This window comes from Triticum aestivum, chromosome 6B (assembly GCF_018294505.1).
Source record: "Triticum aestivum cultivar Chinese Spring chromosome 6B, IWGSC CS RefSeq v2.1, whole genome shotgun sequence".
NCBI lineage: Eukaryota > Viridiplantae > Streptophyta > Magnoliopsida > Poales > Poaceae > Triticum > Triticum aestivum.
The window spans coordinates 623,683,496-623,709,660 of NC_057810.1; the positions used below are offsets into that span (position 1 = coordinate 623,683,496).

Below are 26,165 nucleotides of genomic sequence, written 5' to 3' on the forward strand. Positions count from 1 at the left end.
GCGGCGGGGAGTGCCACGTGGCGCTCCCTGGTTGGCTGGGCGCGGCGGCACGGACGTGTCTGGCCGGGGGCGGACGTGTCCGGGCACGGAGGAAGGAGGCTAGGTTTAGGGGATTCATCTGCGAAAAATGGAGGGGGAGGACTTATTTATAGATTCTGGGAGCTAGGAGACTCCAAATGAGGAGCGGTTTTCGCCCACACGATCACGACCGAACGACCGAGAGCATGGAGGGGGTTTGAATGGGTTATTGGTCCACCTTGGAGGGGTGCTGGGATGCAAAGAGAAGGGGGTTTCGGGCTACGCGGTTAACCGTTGGAGTATCAAACAACCTCCAAATGGAACGAAATTTGACGGGCAGTCTACCAGTGCTATACCAAGGCCACTCGCCAAACCTCGGTCCATTCCGAGAACGTTTTTAACCCGCTCACGAAAACAAGGTCTGCAAGGGGCGACGGGCACGCGCGAGAGGTCTAGATTCCGAACGGTCAACGGAGAGAACCGGGGGAACCCGAACGAATGCAAGTTTTGAAAAACATGCGGATAAAATGCAGATGATGACATGGCAAAATGCAACACACAAGAAAATGACATGGCAACAACGACGAATAACTGGAAGACACCTGGCGCATCGAATCCGGGGCGTTACAACTTTCCAGCTTTAGGGTGTGACTACATAGTTGACAAGAAAATGATATTAGAGCATGCAACACGTAGTGCCGGTCGTCCCATGCAACAAGTAAGGAATAACAATGACATTCTTACTATGATGACGTTTTTCCAAAGTGGTGGATCCGCTAGAATCTTGCACTGCCGGTCGTCCCATGAAACACCGCTTTGCTTCCTTATCTCTTTGATCATCCTGTATTCTTTTTTTAACTCTTTTCCTTTTCTTGGATTTTCTTCTTCTCGTACCTAGCATAAGGATTCTTCTGGTGGAATTTCTTCACTATCATATTCCATGCTTCTGAGCTCCATCCATTTTGACCCTTATGTTCAGGTGTAGCATGCTCATGAAGCAAGTCCACAAGATCTTTCTCAAGTCTTGAATTCCACTATGCTCTATCTTCTGGATTTCCACATTGTATGTTAATGTACCTTTTTCTATATTAACTATTTTGGTTTTAAGCAAATAAAGTCCCGACCAGAGAAATAAAGTCACGGCACCTTTGGGAGACCCTCTCCTCCTCTTTGTCGCACTGCTTGTAGGAGGTGATGCTCTATCCCTTTCGACAACTCTTTTGAGGAGGCTCAACCTTGGTGACCCTCGAGCAGTCATCATAGTGACTTCTGAACAATATTCATGACATGAACAACAGAAAAAAAACATAAACTTCTACACTATACTTATTACTACTACACTACAAATGACAAGTTATGCATGTTGATAATTAGCCCACATTTGATGAGCAATGGCATCTCTAAGGTTGTCGCCTTCATGGTTGATTTGATGATTTTGAGGAATATCACCGTCAGGAAGATCAACAAAATTCATGACAGGTATATTGTTTGGTTGGTTATCTAACCAACGCTCATCTCCTTTTTCAGATCGGATGATGTTATGTAAGATTGCCGCCGCTGCTGGTAGCTTGACTTGGTTCTCTATTCGATGATGTGTGCCCACTTTTAGGATTGGGAACCGCTTCTTGAAGATTCCTAATCCCCGTTCGACGTGATTTTGTAACACGGCATGCCGGAGATTAAATAGCTCCCTATGATTTTGGGGTCGATGACGACCGCATGCAAACTCCTTCAGATGGTACCGAACACCACGATACGGTTCCAAGAAGTAAGGTGTGTTGGCATAACCACCATCAACCAGATAAAACTTGCCCGGAGATACATGAAACCCACTGTTAAGTGCTGACCGGAGAACTTTAACATCAGTAGCAGATCCCTCCCAGCCACAAGAAATGAAGGTGAAGTTCAGGTTGAAGTCGCACATGACCATAACATTATGGCTTAGGGTCCCTTTCCTATTTCTGAATGGTGCGGCTTTTTCTCCTGAAATTGTTATGGGAACATGTGTCCCATCAATTGCCCCAATGCAGTTCTGCAACGAAATACTATAACTTAACACCTATAACATGAAGAGTAAGTTATCGATGTGGATCAAAGTTGGCCGAGCAAAAACCTAAAAATAAGGAAAGAATCTCGTGTCCGACTGAATCTTTGGATGCACTTGACTGGGATTTGGAGGCTTCAAAAAATGCTTGGAGAGAATAGGGATGATGTCAAAGAAATTCTTCATTTGCCAATGAAAAGTATCCCCGCTGTGACCAAACCGAACTTGAAGGTCTTCAAATGAAGAATTATGGGATAACATACACAGAAATGATGCTAGTTTCTCTTCGACTTTAATTCTGGTATCTTTCACCAACTTCTCCCTTCGAAGATAATTAGCCAAAGATTTGAAGATACGTGGCTCCATCCTAAATGCTACCCGACAGTTTTTGATGTGCCCTTCGAGTAACTCGTTAACAAACATCTCGCCTGTTAGCGATGATGTATGACACGGAATCCTCCGCTCCCTAAGAGCAACTCCATTGGTCTCTATCAAATGTAGTGCATGGAAAATGAATAACATCATTTCGTCATCCTCCTCCTCCCTCTTCCTAACACGACCCCTCATTTCCGGATCCATTCCAAGTCTAAAGAAGAAAAATGTCAATAGGAAGGTGGTAGCACTTGAGCTCAAATTCTTCAACAACTACAATGTCTAGTAATGTCAGATATTAACATAGCTGTCAGCTTACCAAAAAAGAACGTTTTGTAGCACAGATCTATTGACCAAGCAATAATAATCTACAGTAATATGAATAAGGAGAAGATTAAAACAAGAGGAATAATATACCTTGTCCTTCACGATACTGCCCAATTCAGGGTCTTGCTGCAGCTGTGAGGCGACGAAGCTAGCCTCTAGAAAATGAAGACAAAATGCAGATTTAGCTATCTTTTCATTATGTACACAAACTGCACTATGTATATTTAGATAATCAAGAAAAGATAATGATCGCACACAAAATGCACTATGTATATTTAGTCCTTCTTTATACCAAGAAATAGACTAACAATTATACTAATTCTGTCAAGAAAAATAAAATAAACTGATGATAGTATAGGACAGTGGATTTGCTTTGCGTACAAGAGACAACAGATGGTCCAATCATGCAAATCGAGATGATGACCCTAGTGACAATCCTCTCCCTCTCTCTCGACATGTTATTAGTCTGTCTAACTACAACATTAACACTGAAGCTGGAGTACTACCCACAAATCACAACAAACATACAAACAAATTACTGACACCAAATTGTACTGCTGACTCCAGTACAGAGTAACCTGCTGAGTCCATTTACTAACACCAAATTGTACTGCTGACTCTAGTACAATTTACTAACAATGACATATCAGAATAGGAAATCTAGCTGACTTTCCTTTCTCATTTCAATATGGAGTGACAACACCCAACAACCACTTGCATTACCTATCTAAATAACAATTGATGCTAGTTCCTAGGAACCCCAAGAAAGTCTCAACCTTGACGACCACATTCTGGAAGACAGATCAAGATCCAGCTAGGTTTTCATGGAGGGGGCGAATCAGTGCTGCTAGAGAGAGAGAGAGAGAGAGAGAGAGAGAGAGAGAGAGGGAGGGGAGGGAGAGCGTGAGAACTAACCAGAGATCTCCTCGCCTGCAGCAACCACTTCTCCGGAGCTAGGGTTCCGGCCGCGGCAAGGGGGCGGCGGGGGAGATGTGACAATCAGATGCTAGGGTTCCGATGGGCTTCGTGGCAGGTCGTCGAAGCAGGAGGGCACCCTCCTCCTCCGGGTAGGTTGCGCCGCCGCTGTCCACTCGTCCCCGCCGCCTCCTTGTCGCCGCTTTTGTCGCTCGGGAGAGATGAGACAAGCGCCTCGCTCGGGGATTCCTTCCACGGGGTGCTAGTGGATGATTTTTTCCGCGTGGTTTTGGAGAGGTTTGGGCCGGGGAAATACACTGCGGGGCTTAACCGAACGAGAAAAACTAGATGGGCCGGGTTTATTCCCCGGCGGGGGTAATCCCTGCGGACCCGCGTGGATTGGACCCAAAACCTCGCCGGGCTGGGCGTAACCGAACAAGGCCTAAAGGGGGGCGCCCTCTTGCCTTGGGAGGCAAGGCAACCCCCCTGGCCGCTGCCCCCTCCTCAGATTGGATCTGAGGGGGCCGGCCCCCCTCTCCCTTGCCCCTATATATATGTGGGGGGTGGGAGGGCAGCCGCATCCAAGTTCAGGTGCAGCCCTACCTCTCTCCCTCCTCATCTCTCGCGGTGCTTGGAGAAGCCCTGCTGGAATACAATGATCCTCCATCACCACCACACCGTTGTGCTGCTGCTGGACGGAGTCTTCCCCAACCTCTCCCTCTCTCCTTGCTGGATCAAGGCACGGGAGACATCACTGGGCTGCATGTGTGTTGAACGCGGAGATGCCGTTCGTTCGGCACTAGGATCTTCGGTGATTTGGATCACGACGAGTACGACTCCCTCAACCCCGTTCTCTTGAACGCTTCCGCTTAGCGGTCTACAAGGGTATGTAGATGCACTCCCCTCTCTCATTGCTAGTCTCTCCATAGATAGATCTTGGTGACTCGTAGGAAAATTTTGAATTTCTGCTACGTTCCCCAACAGTGGCATCATGAGCTAAGTCTATTGCGTAGATTCTATGCACGAGTAGAGCACAAGTTGTTGTGGGCGTTGATTTTGTTCAATATGCTTACCGTTACTAGTCCTATCTTGTTTCGACGGTATTGTGGGATGAAGCGGCCCGGACCGACCTTACACGTACACTTATGTGAGACAGGTTCCACCGACTGACATGCACTTGTTGCATAAGGTGGCTAGCAGGTGCCAGTCTCTCCCACTTTAGTCGGATCGGATTTGATGAAAAAGGTCCTTATGAAGGTAAATAGCAATTGGCATATCACGTTGTGGCTTTTGCGTAGGTAAGAAACGTTCTTGCTAGAAACCCATAGCAGCCACGTAAAACATGCAAACAACAATTAGAGGACGTCTAACTTGTTTTTGCAGGGTATGCTATGTGATGTGATATGGCCAAAAAGAATGTGATGAATGATATGTGATGTATGAGATTGATCATGTTCTTGTAATAGGAATCACGACTTGCATGTCGATGAGTATGACAACCGGTAGGAGCCATAGGAGTTGTCTTTATTTATTGTATGACCTGCGTGTCACTGAATAACGCCATGTAATTACTTTACTTCATTGCTAAACCGTTAGCCATAGTAGTAGAAGTAATAAGTTGGCGAGACAACTTTGTGGAGACACGGTGATGGAGATCATGATGATGGAGATCATGGTGTCATGCCGGTGACGATGATGATCATGGAGCCCCGAAGATGGAGATCAAAAGGAGCAAAATGATATTGGCCATATCATGTCACTATTTGATTGCATGTGATGTTTATCATGTTTATGCATATTATTTGCTTAGAACAACGGTAGTAAATAAGATGACCCCTGATTAAAATTTCAAGAAAGTGTTCCCCCTAACTGTGCACCGTTGCGAAAGTTCGTTGTTTCGAAGCACCACGTGATGATCGGGTGTGATAGATTCTAACGTTCACATACAACGGGTGTAAGCCAGATTTACACACGCGAAACACTTAGGTTGACTTGACGAGCCTAGCATGTACATACATGGCCTCGGAACACAAGAGACCGAAAGGTCGAGCATGAGTCGTATGGTAGATACGATCAACATGAAGATGTTCACCGATGATGACTAGTCCGTCTCACGTGATGATTGGACACGGCCTAGTTGACTCGGATCATGTAATCACTTACATAACTAGAGGGATGTCTATCTGAGTGGGAATTCATTAGATGAACTTAATTATCCTGAACATAGTCAAAAGGTCTTTGCAAATTATGTCATAGCTCGCGCTTTAGTTCTACTATTTTAGATATGTTCCTAGAGAAAATATTGTTGGAAATATGCCCTAGAGGCAATAATAAAAGGATTATTATTATATTTCTATGTTCATGATAGTTGTCTTTTATTCATGCTATAATTGTATTATCCGGAAATCGTAATACACGTGTGAATACTTAGACCACAACATGTCCCTAGTGAGCCTCTAGTTGACTAGCTCGTTGATCAACAGATAGTCATGGTTTCCTGACTATGGACATTGGATGTCGTTGATAACGGGATCACATCATTAGGATAATGATGTGATGGACAAGACCCAATCCTAAGCATAGCACAAGATCGCGTAGTTCATTTTGCTAGAGCTTTTCGAATGTCAAGTATCTCTTCCTTAGACCATGAGATCGTGTAACTCCCGGATACCGTAGGAGTGCTTTGGGTGTACCAAATGTCATAACGTAACTGGGTGACTATAAAGGTGCACTACAGGTATCTCCGAAAGTGTCTGTTGAGTTGACACGGATTGAGACTGGGATTTGTCACTCCGTATTACGGAGAGGTATCACTGGGCCCACTCGGTAGTGCATCATCATAATGAGCTCAAAGTGCCCAAGTGTCTGGTCACGAGATCATGCATTACAGTACGAGTAAAGTGACTTGCCGGCAACGAGATTGAACGAGGTATTGGGATACCGACGATCGAATCTCGGGCAAGTAACATACCTTCTGACAAAGGGAATAGAATACGGGGTTGCTTGAATCCTCGACATCGTGGTTCATCCGATGAGATCATCGAGGAGTATGTGGGAGCCAACATGGGAAACCATTTTATTATTGCCTCTAGGGGATCAATGTGGGAGACACTGGTCGGGTGGCAACACCAGATCAGGGGATCAATGTGCCCCTTTAATATTTGTAAATAATAAGCCTGAAGCCCAGTAGCCCCCGAGCCTTAATGCGGGCACGGGTGGCCGAATTAAGGATCAATATCCATAGTAAAATCACAAATTATGTGTAATGACTCAATGTATCCAAGTACTTTATGTCATTAATGCTCGGATCCGCATTGTACAAAACTTTGTTGACCGACCATGGGCTTCAACCTCCTCGGCCGGTAGCCGAGGAGTGTTTGTCCTACTTTATAAAGCCTTTATGAGGGCAAAGATTTACGACAAACAAGGCAATCTGGTTATACGGCTTTCTAAACAAAGGTACGCAGAGAGATATGTTATATTGCTATTTAACAAAAGAAATGTCTTCCAAAGAAAATAGTCCCGCTATCGGTTCCTTTCTTTGGGTTGTCATGCTAAGCATGATCATGAAACCTCAGCTCCAATGTAAGAGCAAAAGATCGAGGATTTAGTTTGGGAGGCCAGTTAATAGCCCCCGGTAGTGTTCGGCGACAGTCGAGGTCAAGCCGGAAACACTTTCGCCAATGTTATGAATGGCCCGTCATTTAATATAGTCATCGGATCGCTGACCAGTTTACACCTATTGTGACAGTCAGTTTTTGGCTTTCTTCACTGAGGTGCTTGACCATGCGAGCTGGAAGCACAATCGCAGTGGTTCTCCCTTTGCACACCTAGCTGAACAAAGTGGAACGTAGGAGGCAAGCGCGGGAGCCGGGCAACCCAACTATTGACCGAAGACACAATTCGAAGCTGATGCATATATAGCAATATTCGAGAATGTTTTTGCCGAATCTCTAAAGGTGTCTGGCGTTGCACTGCGAGACTTGTGCTGAAAACACACAAATAGTTAAAAGTGCCAAAAGCTTGGAAAACCAAAAAACGTCAGTAAAAACATGACGTCCGAACAAGATCAAGTGTTCGGTGCCAATCCGAAAATTGGACTTTAGAAAAAAAGTGCTTCTGCCGTGCTTTAACTTTGCAACGACTAAGAAGAAAAACACTTAGTATGAAATGGCTCAAATAAACATAAGAGCCCCCAAGCGACTTGGGTAAAAGTTGACTATAAAATGTAAGGTGACATGTAGAATGCCTTCTAGCCGGATTGTAGATCGTTTGTCGTAGCGGACCTTTTCGCTTCAACCTCTGGACCCAATAGTCCGAAGTGTGTCCGAATACCCTAGCGGTTATAAAAACCGGGGCATGCGTGGAGACCAGGCGTATGGGTCATTAGTGCTTTATCAGACAAGTGCCCAACTAGTTATGTTATATTACATGGTCAGTAAGAAACATCTTCCAGGGAGAATAGTTCCGTTAGGGGTTCCTTTCCCTGGGAGGCATGCCCTAAAGTGCATGTCCGGACTGCGAAAAGAGCAGAAAACATCTGGGGGCAGGTAAATAAATAGGTAAGAAATCATCTTTTAGTTCACCGACCGAGTATTCCCTTAAGAACGCTAGCTTTCGGCTTCACCCAGTCTGAGGTACACATCCGGCTGACCCGGCAGTAACAATCGCAGAGGTGCTCCCTTTACCACCTAGCCGAACAATCGGGAACGTAGGGGTAAGCATAGGAGCCAGGCAACCCAGCTTGGCCAAAACTTAAGTCATATCGATGCATATAATGGTGAATAAAAGGTACATGCGGAAGTGTGACACATGTGTTGGGCATAAAGCCCGTATTAATAAGCTTCTGTTAAAGAAGCCCCCAGGTATAATGAGCGCGGGTAGTGCGTCAAGTGTGTGCGAACAAAGTTTCGACAAGGAAAATTTTTAGAAGCAACTTTTTTACAAAAAAGTATAATTCTTGGTCGAACCGAACACAAGTTAGAAATTTAAAACTTTGAGCATGAAGGCAACTTAGCTGGTTAATGTGTTCGGTATTGACGACGCGGTCCGAGCTTGATGCGGGACAAGGTTCCATCCCCCAAGCCGGTCCCGAGGTGGCGGAGCAAGGAGCTTGGCACTCCGAAGTGGTGACATAGCATGGTCAATGCAGGACGGCAGAGTGATGCCGAAGTCCCCGGCATGGGGTAATGAAGTGTTGACGAAGCCCCCCGTCCAGCCGAGGTGACGTCAAAGGATATAGTCTGGCTGGATCATTTTCCTGTGCACAAAAAATAGTGCAGACCGGGGATAATAGTGATAATAGAAATTAAAAAAATATTGCATAATAAATAATTTATGCAAAGTGAGTAGTAAAAGAAATATGGCCTGGCACCGAAGTCGATGTCGATGCAAGTCGTCAGCGTAATGCAATAAAGGCGTGGCAAAGCCTGGATTCATAGGTCGGTCCGAGTTCCGGATGCGGCGTTCGCCGAACTGTGTACGGAAACTGACTGAACCATCATGCGACCGTCAATAATGTGGCCACCATTTGATAGACCTGTGTATATATGCTCGACTAACCAGAGTAATAATTCCTTGGGAAAAATTTAACCCAAACAAGCAAAAAGAAATACTAGGATTAATAGCACCTGGTTTATTTGTTTTAGCAATCCGAAGGAAGGTGATTCCCAAAATTGGGACTCGATCCGCGCGCCCATGCCTGGTCAGCTAGTGATGCCGAAGTGTCCGGAGTAGGTTGATGAAGAGATGGCGAAGCCCCCGGTCCAGCCCAGATGTCGAAGTAGGTCGGCGTGATGGACACCAGCTTGAAGAAACAATAGTGCGGCCCTACCGACGCAGGTCAAGACGTGGTCGATGCCGGCTTGATGAAGCGACCGTGCGGCGATGCCGGTATGCCCGCTCCATGTAATCCGTGGGGCGGCGACGTTGGTGATGATTTATCCTTCGCGATGCCGGACTCTTGTTCGGCTTGCCAAGATGATGATCCAAAGAAGTTGAGCTTGGCTCAACAAAGTGACGACGTGTCTAGCGCAGGTCGACAACCGTGGAGCAATATTGCCGGACTGGTTTGACACCAACATGATGTTGAAGATCATGTTCAAAAGGTCTTAAAGTTAGTGGGATGTGTTCGGGAACAAGACACAATACCCCACATAAAACTTCCTTCAAAAAGGATGTCCGAAATCCCATTCATAAAAAACACGAACTCGGGTCGGATTCATTTTCGCGCAGAAAACAGATCCAAAAAGTGATGCACTAATCGGAAGTTTCCCGGAGTTTGGACGGTCGGATCGAGCTGAATTTTTGGCAGGTGGTAGATAACGGTTGGATCCTCCAAAGGACCTCCGAGCTAGACGCTGGATACCACGCCCTAAACTCATCCGGATTCTCGTCCAGATTCAACAGGGCTCCGGTATATCGGAGATTGCCGGAGATTCCTCCATCGGAACTCGACGAAATTTTTGCAGGGTTGTTGTAGACTTAATTCCGCATAATTCCACCGAAGTAATCGTTTAGGCGACACTCGAGGAGGCGGTGGCGGTGGATACAAGTTTTTTGTCCAGAAAAACAGCACGGTCACCTGAGGGCAATGTTGATGTTGAGCCCCCGAGCTCCATGGATGACTCCTCCATGATCTTGATAGAGATCGGAGTTGGTGTTGATGAAGGCCTTCATCCGAACATGACGATTGGAGGTAGGGCGCAGTCCTCGGTCAAGCCAAGGTGACCAGTCGAGCTGGTGATGAAGAAGCCGACGTCGCAGTTGACCTGCAGTCGAGCCATTGATCCTTTCGCCGATCACACAGCGGAACTCTCAATGAAAGCACCAATGTCGGTGTCAAAACCAACGGATCTCGGGTAGGGGGTCCCAAGCAGTGCGTCTTAGGATCAATGGTAACAGGAGCCGAGGGACACGATGTTTTACCCAGGTTCGGGCCCTCTCGATGGAGGTAAAACCCTACGTCCTGCTTGATTAATATTGATGATATGGGTAGTACAAGAGTAGATCTACCACGAGATCGTAGAGGCTAAACCCTAAAGGCTAGCCTATGGTATGATTGTTGTTGTATCTATCTCTATCGACTAGCCCGGACCCGGTTTATATAATGCACCAGAGGCCTAGGATAACAAGAGTCCTAGCCAAATACGCCGGTGGGGGAGGAGTCCTTGTCTTGATCACCAAGTCTTGTTGATTCTTCCTTGTATGCGGCAGCTGTCCAGACTGGCCCATGAGTATATGGCCATGGGGGTCCTCGGCCCAATCCAACTGATTGGGAGACGACGCGTTGAGTACCCCCTAGTCCAGGACACCGTCAGCCCCCCTTGGGAGATTCAATCTCCAGGGCCGGCGCCCCCCCTGGGGGCCTATATAAAGGAGGGGGGAGGGAGGGCAGCCGTACCCTGAGTCTTGGCGCCTCCCTCCCCCTGCTACACCTCTTCCTCCTCCCGCAGTTGCTTGGCGAAGCCCTGCCGGAGTTCTGCTGCATCCACCACCACACCGTCGTGCTGCTGGATATTCATCAACCTCTCCTTCCCCCTTGCTGGATCAAGACGGAGGAGACGTCACGCTGACCGTACGTGTGTTGAACGCGGAGGTGCCGTCCGTTTGGTGCTAGGATCTTCGGTGATAGGATCACGATGAGAACGACTACCTCAACCCCGTTCTCTTGAATGCTTCTGCACACGATCTACAAGTGGTATGTAGATGCATCTCTCTCTCGTTGCTAGATGAACTCATAGATTGATCTTGGTGAACGTAGGAAATTTTTTATTTGATGCAACGTTCCCCAACAAATATAGTTGAAAGTTGATAGTAGCAATTATGCGGGCTGGGTCCGTAAACTGAGGATTGTCCTCATTGCTGCATAGAAGGCTTATGTCCTTAATGCACCGCTCGGTGTGCTGAACCTCGAACGTTGTTTGTGGATGTTGCGAACATCTGACATACACATTTTGATGACTACGTGATAGTTCAGTAATGTTAAATGGTTTAGAATTGAGGCACCGAAGACGATTTTGAAACGTCGCGGAACATAGGGGGTGTTCCAAGAGCTGAAATTGGGATTTCAGGCTCGTGCCCACGTCAAGAGGTATAAGACCTCCAACGAGCTTCTTTGCCTACAAACTAAGGGAGAAAATCTCAATCGTTGAGCTTGTACTCAGATTGTCGGGGTACAACAATCACTTGAATCGAGTGGGAGTTAATCTTCCAGATGAGATAGTGATGGTTCTCCATAGTCACTGCCACCAAGCTATTAGAGCTTCGTGATGAACTATAACATATCAGGGATAGATATGATGATCCTTGAGCTATTCGCGATGTTTGACACCGCGAAAGTAGAAGTCAAGTGGAAGCATCAATTGTTGATGGTTAGTAAAACCGTTAGTTTCAAGAAGGGCAAGGGCAAGAAGGGATACTTCATGAAACGACAAATCAGTTGCTGCTCTAGTGAAGAAACCCAAGGTTGAACCCAAACCCAAGACTAAGTGCTTCTGTAATGAGAGGAACGGACACTGAAGCAAAACCACCCTAGATACTTGGTAGATAAGAAGGCAGGCAAGGTCGACAGAAGTATATTGGATATACATTATATTAATGTGTACTCTACTAGTACTCCTAGTAGCACCATGGTAATAGATACCGGTTCGGTTGCTAAGTGTTAGTAACTCGAAATAAAAGGCTACGGAATAAACGGAGACTAGCTAAAGGCGAGGTGACGATATGTGTTGGAAGTATTTCCAAGGTTGATGTGATCAAACATCGCATGCTCCCTCTACCATCGGGATCGGTGTTAAGACCTAAATAATTGTTATTTGGTGTTTGCGTTGAGCATAGACATGATTGGATTATGTCTATCGCAATACGGTTATTCATTTAAGAAGAATAATGGTTACTCTGTTTATTTGAATAATACCTTCAATGGTCTTTCACCTAAAATGAATGGTTTATTGAATCTCGATCGTAGTGATACACATGTTCATGCCAAAAGATATAGCTAGTAATGATAGTACCACCTGCTTGTGGCACTGCCATGTAAGTCATATTGGTATAAAACACATGAAGAAGCTCCATGTTGATGGATCTTTGGACTCACTCATTTTTGAAAAGTTTGAGACATGCGAACCATGTCTATTGGTATGTACGCATGAAGAAACTCCATGCAGATGGATCGTTTGGACTCACTTGATTTTGAATCACTTGAGACATGCAAATCATACCACATGGGCAAGATGACTGAAAAGCCTCGTTTTCAGTAAGATGGAACAAGAAAGCAAATTGTTGGAAGTAACCAATTTTGATGTGTGCAGTCCAATGAGTGATGAGGCATGCAGTGGATATCGTTATGTTCTTACTTCATAGATGATTTGAGTAGATGTTGAGTATATTTACTTGATGAAACACAAGTCTGAATTATCGAAAGGTTCAAGTAATTTCAGAGTCAAGTTGAAGATCTTCGTGACAAGAGAATAAAATGTCTGTGATATGATCATAGAGATGAACATCTGAGTTACGTGTTTGGTAAAAAATTAAGACATTGTGGAAATTGTTTCACAACTAATACCGCCTGGAACACCATAGTGTGATGGTGTGTCCGAACATCATAGATGCACCCTATTGGATATGGGGCATACCATGATGTCTCTTATCGAATTACCACTATCGTTCATGGGTTAGGCATTAGAGACAACCACATTCACTTTAATAGGGCACCACATAATTCCGTTCAGATGACACCGCATGAACTATGGTTTAGAGAAACCTAAGCTGTCGTTTCTTGAAAGTTTGGGGCTGCGACGCTTATATGAAAAAGTTTCATCCTGATGAGCTCGAACCCAAAGCGGATAAATACATCTTCATAGGACACCCAAAACAGTTGGGTATACCTCCTAATTCAGACCCGGAAGCAAAAGTGATTGTTTCTAGAAACAGGTCCTTCCTCGAGGAAAAGTTTCTCTCGAAAGAAATTGAGTGGGAGGATGGTGGAGACTTGATAAGGTTATTGAACCATCACTTTAACCAGTGTGTAGCAGGGCACAAGAAGTTGTTCCCGTGGCACCTACACCAATTGAAGTGGAAGTTGATGATAGTGATCATGAAACTTCCGATTAAGTCACTACCAAACCTCGTAGGACGACAAAGATACGTACTACTCCAGAGTGGTATGTAATCCTATCTTGGAAATCATGTTGCTAGACAACAATGAACCTACGAGCTATGGAGAAGCGATGGTGGGCCCGGATTCGGATGAATGGCTCAAAGCCATAAAATCCAAGAGAGGATCCATGTATGAAAACAAAGTATAGACTTTGGAAGAACTACTTGATGGTCGTAAGGCTGTTGGGTATAGATGGATTTTAAAAGAAAGACGGACAATGATGGTAAGTATCACCATTAAGAAAGCTCGACTTATCGTTAAGATGTTTTCCGACAAGTTCAAGGAGTTGACTACGATGAGACTTTCTCACTCGTAGTGATGCTAATAGTCTATTGGAATTATATTAGCAATTACTGCATGATTTATGAAATCTTGCAGATAGGATGTCAAAACATTGTTTCCTCGACGATAATCTTGAGGAAAGGTTGTATGTGATACAACCAGAAGGTTTTGTCAATCCTGAAAGATGCTAACAAGTGTGCAAAGCTCCAGCAATCCTTCTAAGGACTGGAGTAAGCATCTCGGAGTTGGAATATACGCTTTGATGAGATGATCAAAGATTTTGGGTTTATACAAAGTTTATGAGAAACTTGTATTTCCAAAGAAGTGAGTGGGAGCACTATAGCATTTCTTATGAGTATATGTTGTTGACATATTGTTGATCGGAAATGATGTAGAATTTCTCGAAAGCATATAGGGTTGTTTGAAAAGTGTTTTTTAATGGAAAACCTGGATTAAGCTACTTAAACAATAAGCATCAAGATCTATAAGGATAGATCAAAATGCTTAATAGTACTTTCAAATGAATACATACCGTGACAAGATTTTGAAGGAGTTCAAAATAGATCAGCAAAGAAGGAGCTCTTGGCTATGTTATATGGTGTGAGTATTGAGTAAGACTCAAGACATGACCACGGCATAAGAGAGAGGAAAGACGAAGGTCGTCCCCTATGCTTCAGACGTAGGCTCTATAGTATGCTATGCTGTGTACCGCACCGGAAGTGTGCCTTGCCATGAGTCAGTCAAGGGGTACAAGAGTGATCCAGGAGTGGATCATAGGACAACAATCAAACTTATCCTTAGTAACTAGTGGACTAAGGAATTTTCTCGATTATGGAGGTGGTAAAAGAGTTCTTCGTAAAGGGTTACGCCGATGCAAACTTTGACACTAATCCATATTATTTTGAGTAGTAAACCGGATTCGTATTGTAATATAGTTATTTGGAATAGCTCCAAATAGAGCGTGGTAACTGCATCTAGGAGATGGCATAGAAATTTGCAAAGCACACGCGGATCTGAAAGGTTCAGATCTGTTGACTAATAACCTCTCTCACAAGCGAGATATGATCAAACCCCATGGGTGTTGATTCACTACAATCACATAGTGATGTGAACTAGATTATTGACTCTAGTGCAAGTGGGAGACTGTTGGAATTATTGACTCTAGTAGAGGGCAACCGCATCCAAGTTCAGGTGCAGCCCTACCTCTCTCCCTCCTCATCTCTCGCGGTGCTTGGAGAAGCCCTGCTGGAATACAACGCTCCTCCATCACCACCACACCGTTGTGCTGCTGCTGGATGGAGTCTTCCCCAACCTCTCCCTCTCTCCTTGCTGGATCAAGGCACGGGAGACGTCACTGGGCTGCACGTGTGTTGAACACGGAGGTGCCGTCCATTCGGCACTAGGATCTTCGGTGATTTGGATCACGACGAGTACGACTCCCTCAACCCCGTTCTCTTGAACGCTTCCGCTTAGCGATCTACAAGGGTATGTAGATGCACTCCCCTCTCTCGTTGCTAGTCTCTTCATAGATAGATCTTGGTGACTCGTAGGAAAATTTTGAATTTCTGCTACGTTCCCCAACATTCGAGAGTTGCAAAATCTCATAGTCCGAGGAACATGTATAAGTCATGAAGAAAGCAATAGCAATGAAACTGTAACGATCATAATGCTAAGCTAACGGATGGCTCATGTCCATCACATCATTCTCCTAATGATGTCATCCCGTTCATCAAATGACAACACATGTGTATGGTTAGGAAACATAACCATCTTTTATTAACGAGCTAGTCTAGTAGAGGCATACTAGGGACAATATGGTTTGTCTATGTATTCACACAGGTACTAAGTTTCCAGCTAATACAATTCTAGCATGAATAATAAACATTTATCATGAAATAAGGAAATAAATAATAATTTTATTATTGCCTCTAGGGCATATTTCCTTCAGTCTCCCACTTGCACTAGAGTCAATAATCTAGATTACGTAGTAATGATTCTAACACCCATGGAGCTTTGGTGTTGATCATGTTTTGCTCGTGGAAGAGGCTTAGTCAACGGGTATGCAACATTCAGATCCGTATGTATCTTGCAAATCTCTATGTCCCCTTCCAACACTTTATGACGGATGGAATTGAAGCATCTCTTGATGTGCTTGGTTCTCTTGTGAAATCTGGATTCATTTGCCAAAGCAATTGCACTAGTATTGTCACAAAAGATTTTCATTGGACCCAATGCACTAGGAATGACACATAGATCACATATGAACTCCTTCATCCAGAATCCTTCATTTGCTGCTCCCGAAGCAGCAATGTACTCCGTTTCACATGTAGATCCCGCCACGACGCTTTGCTTGGAACTGCACCAACTGACATCTCCTCCATTCAATAAAAATACGTATCCGGTTTCCGACTTAGAGTCATCTAGATCAGTGTCAAAGCTTGCATCGACGTAACCATTTACGACAAGCTCTTTGTCACCTCTTTAAATGAGAAACATATCCTTAGTCCTTTTCAGGTATTTCAGGATGTTCTTAACCGCTGTCCAGTGCTCCACTCCGGGATTACTTTGGTACCTCCCTGCTATGCTTATAGCAAGGCACACATCTGGTCTTGTACACAACATTGCATACATGATAGAACCTATGGCTGAAGCATAGGGAATGCCTTTCATTTTCTCTCTATCTTCTGCAGTGGTCGGGCATTGAGTCTGACTCAACTTCACACCTTGTAACACAGGCAAGAACCCTTTCTTTGACTAATCCATTTTGAATTTCTTCAAAACTTTATCAAGGTATGTGCTTTGTGAAAGTACAATTAAGTGTCTCGATCTATCTCTATAGATCTTGATGCCCAATATGTAAGCAGCTTCTCTGAGGTCTTTCATAGAAAAACTCTTATTCAGGTATCCCTTTAGCTATCCAGAAATTCTATATCATTTCCAATCAAAAATATGTCATCCACATATAATATTAGAAATGCTATAGAGCTCCCACTCACTTTCTTGTAAATACAGGCTTATCCAAAAGTCTGTATAAAACCATATGCTTTGATCACACTATCAAAGCGTTTATTCCAACTCCGAGAGGCTTGCACCAGTCCATAAATGGATCACTGGAGCTTGCACACGTTGTTAGCACCCTTTGGATCGACAAAACCTTCTGGTTGCATCATATACAACTCTTCTTCCAGAAATCCATTCAGGAATGTAGTTTTGACATCCATCTGCCAAATTTCATAATCATAAAATGCGGCAATTGCTAACATGATTCGGACAGACTTAAGCATCGCTACGGGTGAGAAAGTCTCATCATAGTCAACTCCTTGAACTTGTCAAAAACCTTTCGCAACAAGTTGAGCTTTGTAGACAGTAACATTACCGTTTGCGTCGGTTTTCTTCTTGAAGATCCATTTATTTCTATGGCTTGCTGATCCTCGGGTAAGTCCACCAAAGTCCACACTTTGTTCTCATACATGGATCCCATCTCAGATTTCATGGCCTCCAGCCATTTCGCGGAATCTGGGCTCATCATCGCTTCCTCATAGTCCGTAGGTTCACCATGATCTAGTAACATGACTTCTAGAACAGGATTACCGTACCACTCTGGTGCGGATCTCACTCTGGAAGACCTACGAGGTTCTGTAGTAACTTATTCTGAAGTTTCATGATCATCATCATTAACTTCCTCACTAATTGGTGTAGGAATCACTGGAACTGATTTCTGTGATGAACTACTTTCCAATAAGGGAGAAGGTACAATTACCTCATCAAGTTCTACTTTACTCCCACTCACTTCTTTCGAGAGAAACTCCTTCTCTAGAAAGGATCCAATCTCAGGAACAAATATCTTGCCTTTAGATCTGTGATAGAAGGTGTACCCAACAGTTTCCTTTGGGTATCCTATGAAGACGTGCTTCTCCGGTTTGGGTTCGAGCTTATCAGGTTGAAGCTTTTTCACATAAGCATCGCAGTCCCAAACTTTAAGAAATGACAACTTTGGTTTCTTGCCAAACCACAGTTCATAAGGCGTCGTCTCAACAGATTTCGATGGTGCCCTATTTATAGTGAATGCAGCCGTCTCTAAAGCATAACACCAAAACGATAATGGTAAATCGGTAAGAGACATCATAGATCGCACCATGTCCAATAAAGTACTGTTACGACGTTCGGACACGCCATTTCGCTGTGGTGTTCCAGGTGGCGTAAGTTGTGAAACTATCCCATGTTGTTTCAAATGAAGACCAAACTCATAACTCAAATATTTCCTCCATGATAAAATCGTAGAAACTTCATTTTCTTGTTACGATGATTTTCCACTTCACTCTGGAATTCTTTGAACTTTTCAAATGTCTCAGATTTATGCTTCATTAAGTAGATATAACCATATCTCCTCAAATCTTCTGTGAAGGTAAGAAAATAACGATACCCGCCACGAGCCTCAACACTAATTGGACTGCATACATCTGTATGTATTATTTTCAATAAGTCAGTAGCTCGTTCCATTGTTCCTAAGAACGGAGTTTTAGTCATGTTGCCCATGAGGCATGGTTCGCAAGCACCAAGTGATTCATAATCAAGTGATTCCAAAAGTTCATTAGCATGGACTTTCTTCATGCGCTTTACACTGATATGACCCAAACGGTAGTGCCACAAATAAGTTCCACTATCATTACCAACTTTGCATCTTTTGGCTTCAATATTATGAGCATGTGTATCATCACGACTGAGATTCAACAAAAATAGACCACTCAGCAAGGGTGCATGACCATAAAAGATATTACTCATATAAACAAAACAACCATTATTCTTTGATTTAAATGAATAACCGTCTCGCGTCAAATAAGATCCAGATATCATGTTCATGCTCAATGATGTCTACTACACAACCTTTTTCTTGTAAACGTTGTTGGGCCTCCAAGTGCAGAGGTTTGTAGGACAGTAGCAAACTTCCCTCAAGTGGATGACCTAAGGTTTATCAATCCGTGGGAGGCGTAGGATGAAGATGGTCTCTCTCAAGCAACCCTGCAACCAAATAACAAAGAGTCTCTTGTGTCCCCAACACACCCAATACAATGGTAAATTGTATAAGTTCACTAGTTTGGCGAAGAGATGGTGATACAAGTGCAATATGGATGGTAGATATAGGTTTTTGTAATCTGAAATTATAAAAACAGCAAGGTAACTAATGATAAAAGTGAGCGTAAACAATATTGCAATGCTAGGAAACAAGGCCTAAGGTTCATACTTTCACTAGTGCAAGTTCTCTCAACAATAATAACATAACTGGATCATATAACTATCCCTCAACATGCAACAAGGAGTCACTCAAAAGTCACTAATAGCGGAGAACAAACGAAGAGATTATGGTAGGGTACGAAACCACCTCAAAGTTATCCCTTCTGATCGATCTATTCAAGAGTCCGTAGTAAAATAACACGAAGCTATTCTTTCCGTTCGACTTATCATAGAGTTCGTACTAGAATAACACCTTAAGACACAAATCAACCAAAATCCTAATGTCACCTAGATAGTCCATTGTCACCTCAAGTATCCGTCGGCATGATTATACGATATGCATCACACAATCTCAGATTCATCTATTCAACCAACACAAAGAAGTTCAAAGAGTTCCCCAAAATTTCTACCGGAGAGTCAAGACGAAAACGTGTGCCAACCCCTATGCATAAGTTCACAAGGTCACTGAACCCGCAAGTTGATCACCAAAACATACATCAAGTTGATCGCATGAATATCCCATTGTCACCGTAGATAAGCACGGCAAGACATACATCAAGTGTTCTCAAATCCTTAAAGACTCAACCCGATAAGATAACTTCAAAGGGAAAATTCAATTCATTACACGAGAGTAGAGGGGGAGAAACATCATAAGATCCAACTATAATAGCAAAGCTCGGGATACATCAAGATCGTGCCAAATCAAGAACATGAGAGAGAGAGAGAGATCAAGCACATAGCTACTGGTACATACCCTCAGCCCCGAGGGTGAACTACTCCCTCCTCGTCATGGAGAACGCCGGGATGATGAAGATGGCCACCAGTGAGGGATCCCCCCGCCGTCAGGGTGCCAGAACAGGCCCCGATTGGTTTTTGGTGGCTACAGAGGCTTACGGCGGCGGAACTCCCGATCTATTCTGCTTCTCGATGTTTTTAGGGTATATGGACATATATAGGTGAAAGAAGTCGGTCAGGGGAGCCACGAGGGGCCCATGAGGGTGGGGGGCGCGCCCAGGGGGGTAGGGCGCGCCTCCCTGCCTCGTGGCCACCTTGAAGCTTCCCTGACTTCAACTCCAAGACTCCTGGATTGTTTCAGTTCCAAAAATAACTCTCCCAAAAGGTTTCATTCCGTTTGGACTCCATTTGATATTCCTTTTCTTTGAAACACTGAAATAGGCAAAAAAAACAATAATATGGGTTGGGCCTCCGGTTAGTAGTCCAAAAAATGATATAAAAGTGTAAAGTAAAGCCCATAAACATCCAAAACAGGTAATATATTAGCATATAACAATCAAAAATTATAGATACGTTGGAGACGTATCAAACATCCCCAAGCTTAATTCCTGCTCGTCCTCGAGTAGGTAAATGATAAAAACAGATTTTTTGATGTGGAATGCTACCTAACATAATTCTCAATGTAATTCTCTTTATTGCGGCATGAATGTTCAGATCCATAAGATTCAAAATAAAAGTTCATATTGACATAAGAAATAGTAATACTTCAAGCATAGTACCAAAGCAATCATGTCTTCTCAAAATAACATGGCTAAAGAAAGTTCATCCCTACAAAATAGTATAGTTAGGCTATGCTTCATTTTTATCACACAAAATACTCCCATCATGCACAACCCCGGTTTCAGCCAAGCAATTGGTTCATACTATTTAACGCGCTTCAGTTTTTTTCAACTCTCACGCAATACATGAGCGTGAGCCATGGACATAACACTATGGGTGGAATAGAATATTGAAAATGCAACTATCCCTGGGTGGTTTTGGTAATTCCTAACAACATATAGCTCATTGAGCTAATGCTATTTCAAGATAAATATTTCAGGAAAGCTCAATGTTTGGCATGGCATGGATGAGAAACATGGACCTCTCAAAATGCTAACGACAAAAGGATTGGCTCAAGCTCAAAGCACAAGACTCTACATTTTACTTTTAGTGATCCAAGATCACATTGAGTCCATAGGAAAGCCAATACTATTAAGGGGGGATGAGGTGTTGCTTAATGGCTTACTTGCTCAAAGTGCTTAGTGATATGCTCCAAAGCCCTCAACTACTTTCTCACATCCACATATGTCCCAAACAAAAAGTCAAACTAGGCCCCACTGAAACTTTCTATCCGGCGCCACCGAGTTCAGTTGACATAGCCACTGCCAGAAACCCTAGTCTTTTCGGTCTCACCGATAGGGATCTCGATCTCACTGAGATGGGATTGTAATCTCTCCGTTTCCCTTCGTAACGTTTTGGTCAAACCGAGATGAGCATCGGTCCCACCGTGATTGCAATGCAAACTCTCTATTTCCCTTTTGTAATATTTCGGTCCAACCGAAATGAGTGAATCGGTCCCACCGAGTTTGCCTGACCAACTCTCTGGTTAGCTTATTACCAAAATCGGTCTCACCGAGTTTGTGTAATCGGTCTCACCAAGATTACGTTATGCCCTAACCCTAACAATATCGGTCCCACCGAGTTGACATGTCGGTCCCATTGAAATACCTAAATCGGTCTGACTGAGTTTAACAATTCCGTCCCACCGAGTTTGGTAAGTTGTGTGTAACGGTTAGATTTTGTGTGGAGGCTATATATACCCCTCCACCCACTCTTCATTCATGCACAGAGCCATCAGAACATGCCTACACTTCCAACATACATTTTCTGAGAGAGAACCACCTACACTTGTGTTGAGATCAAGATATTCCATTCCTACCACATAAATCTTGATCTCTAGCCTTCCCCAAGTTGCTTTCCACTCAAATCTTCTTTCCACCAAATCCATATCCTGTGAGAGAGAGTTGAGTGTTGGGGAGACTATCATTTGAAGCACAAGAGCAAGGAGTTCATCATCAATACACCATCTGTTACCTTTTGGAGAGTGGTGCCTCCTAGATTGGTTAGGTGTCACTTGGGAGCCTCCGTCAAGATTGTGGAGTTGAACCAAGGAGTTTGTAAGGGCAAGAAGATCGCCTACTTAGTGAAGATCTACCCTAGTGAGGCAAGTCCTTCGTGGGTGATGGCCATGGTGGGATAGACAAGGTTGCTTCTTCGTGGACCCTTCGTGGGTGGAGCCCTTCGTGGACTCGCGCAGCCGTTACTCTTCGTGGGTTGAAGTCTCCATCAACGTGGATGTACGATAACACAACCTATCGGAACCACGACAAAAACATCCGTGTCTCCTATTGCGTTTGCACTATCCAAACCCCTCCCTTTACATTCTTGCAAGTTGCATGCTTTACTTTCCGCTGCTTATATACTCATTGCATGCTTGCTTGAATTGTGTTAAGATTTCTTGACTTGTGCTAAGTTGTTAAAATCTGCCAAGAACTAAAATTGGGAAAAGGCAAGATTTTTATTTGGTCAAGTAGTGTAATCACCCCCCCTCTAGACATACTTTCGATCCTACAGTTGGTATCAGAGCTTTGGTCTCCATTTGCTTTGATTTCCATAACTTTTGGTGGTCATAGCCTTGGTCTCACAACCTAGGAGAGTATGGCGTCTAGCGAGGGAAATTATCACCGTAGAGGTCCTTACTTTGATTGTACTAATTTTGCTAGTTGGAAGCATAAGATGAAAATGCATATTCTTGGACATAACCCCGGCGTTTGGGCTATTGTGTGTGTTGGCTTGCAAGGTGAATTCTTTGATGGGAGAGAACCGAACCATGAAGCTACCGTGGAAGAGTTGAAGATGCTGCAATACAATGATCAAGCTTGTGATATTCTGTTCAACGGATTGTGCCCCGAAGAATTCAACAAATCAGCTATCTTGAGAATGCAAAGGAAATTTGGGATACTTTGATTTACATGCATGAAGGTACCGACTCTGTCGACGAATCCTAATTGGATGTGCTTCAAAGTCAACTTGACAAGTTCAAAATAAAGGATGGTGAAGGTGTCGCTGAAATGTACTCTAGGCTTGCTCTCATCACAAATGAGATTGCCGTCTTAGGAAGTGAAGAGATGACCGACAAATTCATCATCAAGAAGATCCTAAGAGCCTTGGATGGAAAATATGATACCGTGTGCACATTGATCCAAATGATGCCCAATTACAAAGATCTCAAGCCAACAGAATTCATTGGAAGAATTGTTGCTCATGAGATGTCACTCAAGGATAAGGAAGAGCTCCACAATAAGTCAAGTGGTGCTTACAAAGCCTCATGTGAAGCTCCCACATCATCAAGTGAGAAACAAACCTTCAATGAAGAATTGAGCCTAATGGTGAAGAACTTCAAAAAGTTCTACAAGAATAGAAGCAAGGAAAGAAGTTCCAAGTCAAGGTCCTACAATGACAAGAGATCTTACAATTGTGGAAGACCCGGACACTATTCCAATGAGTGTACGGCTCCGTACAAAATAAGAGAAGATTCTCCAAAAATAAGAAGTAGAAGAGAAGAATCACCACCAAGAGAGAGGAAGAGTAGAGATGATCGTTATAAATGAAGAACATCCCGGAGAAGCAAGGATTCAAAAAGGAAGGACAAATCATCAAAGAGCTACACAAAACTAAGACATCAAGCTCATGTTGGTGAATGGGTATCCGGCTCCGACTCCGACCATCACTCTGAGAGAAGCTATCACTCTGACTCCGAATATACTCAAGATGAAGGTGTTGACGGTCTAGCACTTGTGTCAACCAACTCCTATGACATATTTGACTCACCAAATGAAGGAATTGGAAGATGCTTCATGGCTAAAGGACCAAAGGTATCACACCCCGAGTATGTTGATTTCAATAGTGATGAAGATGACTTGTTAGGTGATGATGATTTACTTGTTGACAACACTAGTGATGAATACTATGACGAAACGTGAATTAATCATGCTAATCAAGATAAAACGAATGACAATGATAAGGAGAAGATTGAGAACCTAACTAAAGAACTAAACACTCTTAAGTTAGCTCATGAAACTATCTTGGAAGATCATCGAGAACTTTTAAAGACTCATGAGAAGTTACACTTTGAAAAGCTCAATCTTGAGTAATAGCATGCGTTTTTAAAGGCAATCAATGATGATCTTCGCAAGAAAAGTTCTTCTTACATTGCCAAGCGTTTAATCTTATCTATTTACATGCCACAAGTCAAGTCTAGTAACAAGAACAATAAAGATTCTCCTTCTAGTAGTAACAATAATCATGCTAAATCCAATGTTGTTGCTTCTAGTAGTTCTCTTGATTCCACTAATGATTCTCTTAGCCAAGTTACACTTGAGCAAGAAAATAGCTTATTGAAGGGAATTATAGAGAAAGGTGTTTACAAGAGCCTTGCCGGAAGTAAGCAATTCTAGGAGATTGTATGCAAGCAAGGAAGGCACCGGAAGAATCAAGGTGTTGGTTTTGAACGAAAGTTCAATGCCAATGGATTTGAGTGGGAAGAATATCAATACCCCAAGACGAAGTTTGTTCCTAAACAAGAGAAGTACGATCCTACTTCATTCAAAGGAACACAAGCTCAAGATGATCTTCCACCACAAGACCACAAGCAAAAAGGCAAGGACAAGCTTCAAGAGGAGATTGATGCATTTGAAGAATCTCCTAAGGCCTTGGTCAAGTGGGTTCCCAAGACTACATCAAGTTCTACTTCATCAAGTATGACTACAACTCCAAGGATTCCCATCAAGATGATGTGGATCCCAAAGAAGAAGAACTAGAGAGTTCTTGAGGGTGACTCCGCCAACATACTTCACTCTTATCATTTTGGCAAGGACAAGTGCAAACAACTTCCATATCTTGCACTAATCCAAGGAGTCACAAACCCTCTTATTGGTAAGACGAGGAACAAGGCAACCTAATGCTTTGGACATCATCTTGTGTGTGCATCACTCTATGTCTATGGATACCCTTGCTTGTTCCTTGTGGGACTAATCCGTGTAGGTATTGAAAGTGCAACTCACTCCATTGAATTGCTCAGAATGATCTACATCAACATTGAGCATCCACATCTTCAACACCTACATGAAGTCATTATCGACAAAATTCAAGGTTAGTTCATCCCTCTTACGGGGGATATCGCATCTAGGGGGAGCTTTACTCTAAAGAATTGAGCTAGAGCAACCCTAATGGTGTGAACACAACAATGCTTTATGTAAAAGTGGAAACCCCACTTGTGCTTAAACGATGAGTATGACCTATGATCAAATGTTCTCATTTGACTCCTAAGTCAATATACTCATATATAGATGACCTAGTCATTGCCAATTTCTTGATAGATGCTAGAATTGGTTGTGCATGCTTTGTCACATATTCCATTTGCCATTTTATTGTGTGAGCATGTCGTTTGCATATTTTACTCATTCGAGGACATCCACTTATTGTTTTGTATGATTGGCTTCTTTTTCTTTGACCAAGTGGATGGACAAGAATGCCTAAGAACCTTTTCTAGCTATCTATGCTTTTCTCATATTAAAATCTATTCATGCTACATCACAAAGTTTGATCAAGTCAGATTCAAACCACTCAGTGTGAGGAGCACTCGGAGTCCCCGATTTGTCATAGACTTAAACTTCCAAAACCTCTTTGTGCATTTCGGTTTGACCGAGAAATCCATTTCGGTCACACCGAGTTCACTAAGTTGATCTAGGTTTTCATCTCGATGCAACCAATTATAACCTTTCGGTCACACCGAGTTGTAGTAACTACTCGCAGTTTTGCATCTCGGTGCCACCGAGTTGTTACACTCGGTCACACCGACAGGGTCAGGTTATATATATACTGACGGGTCAAATTTTGGAAAATTTTCTGAAACCTCTCACCCGGGCGTAACCTGCTCTGCCTCCTCGGGTCTCCAGATCATCTTCTCACTGCCAGCGACCT

The 26,165-nt window shown here is 43.5% G+C and overlaps 1 protein-coding gene across 1 annotated transcript in view; it reads right to left on the reverse strand.

Moving 5' to 3' along the window:
* Nucleotides 1–1,942, reverse strand: part of LOC123139481 (uncharacterized) — a 6,865-nt gene extending 4,923 nt beyond the window's left edge. The window contains exon 1 of the mRNA XM_044559275.1: nt 1,831–1,942. Within this exon, the coding sequence (XP_044415210.1) occupies nt 1,831–1,942 (112 nt within the window). The remainder of the gene's footprint in view (nt 1–1,830) is intronic.
* Nucleotides 1,943–26,165: the final 24,223 nt, after the last annotated feature.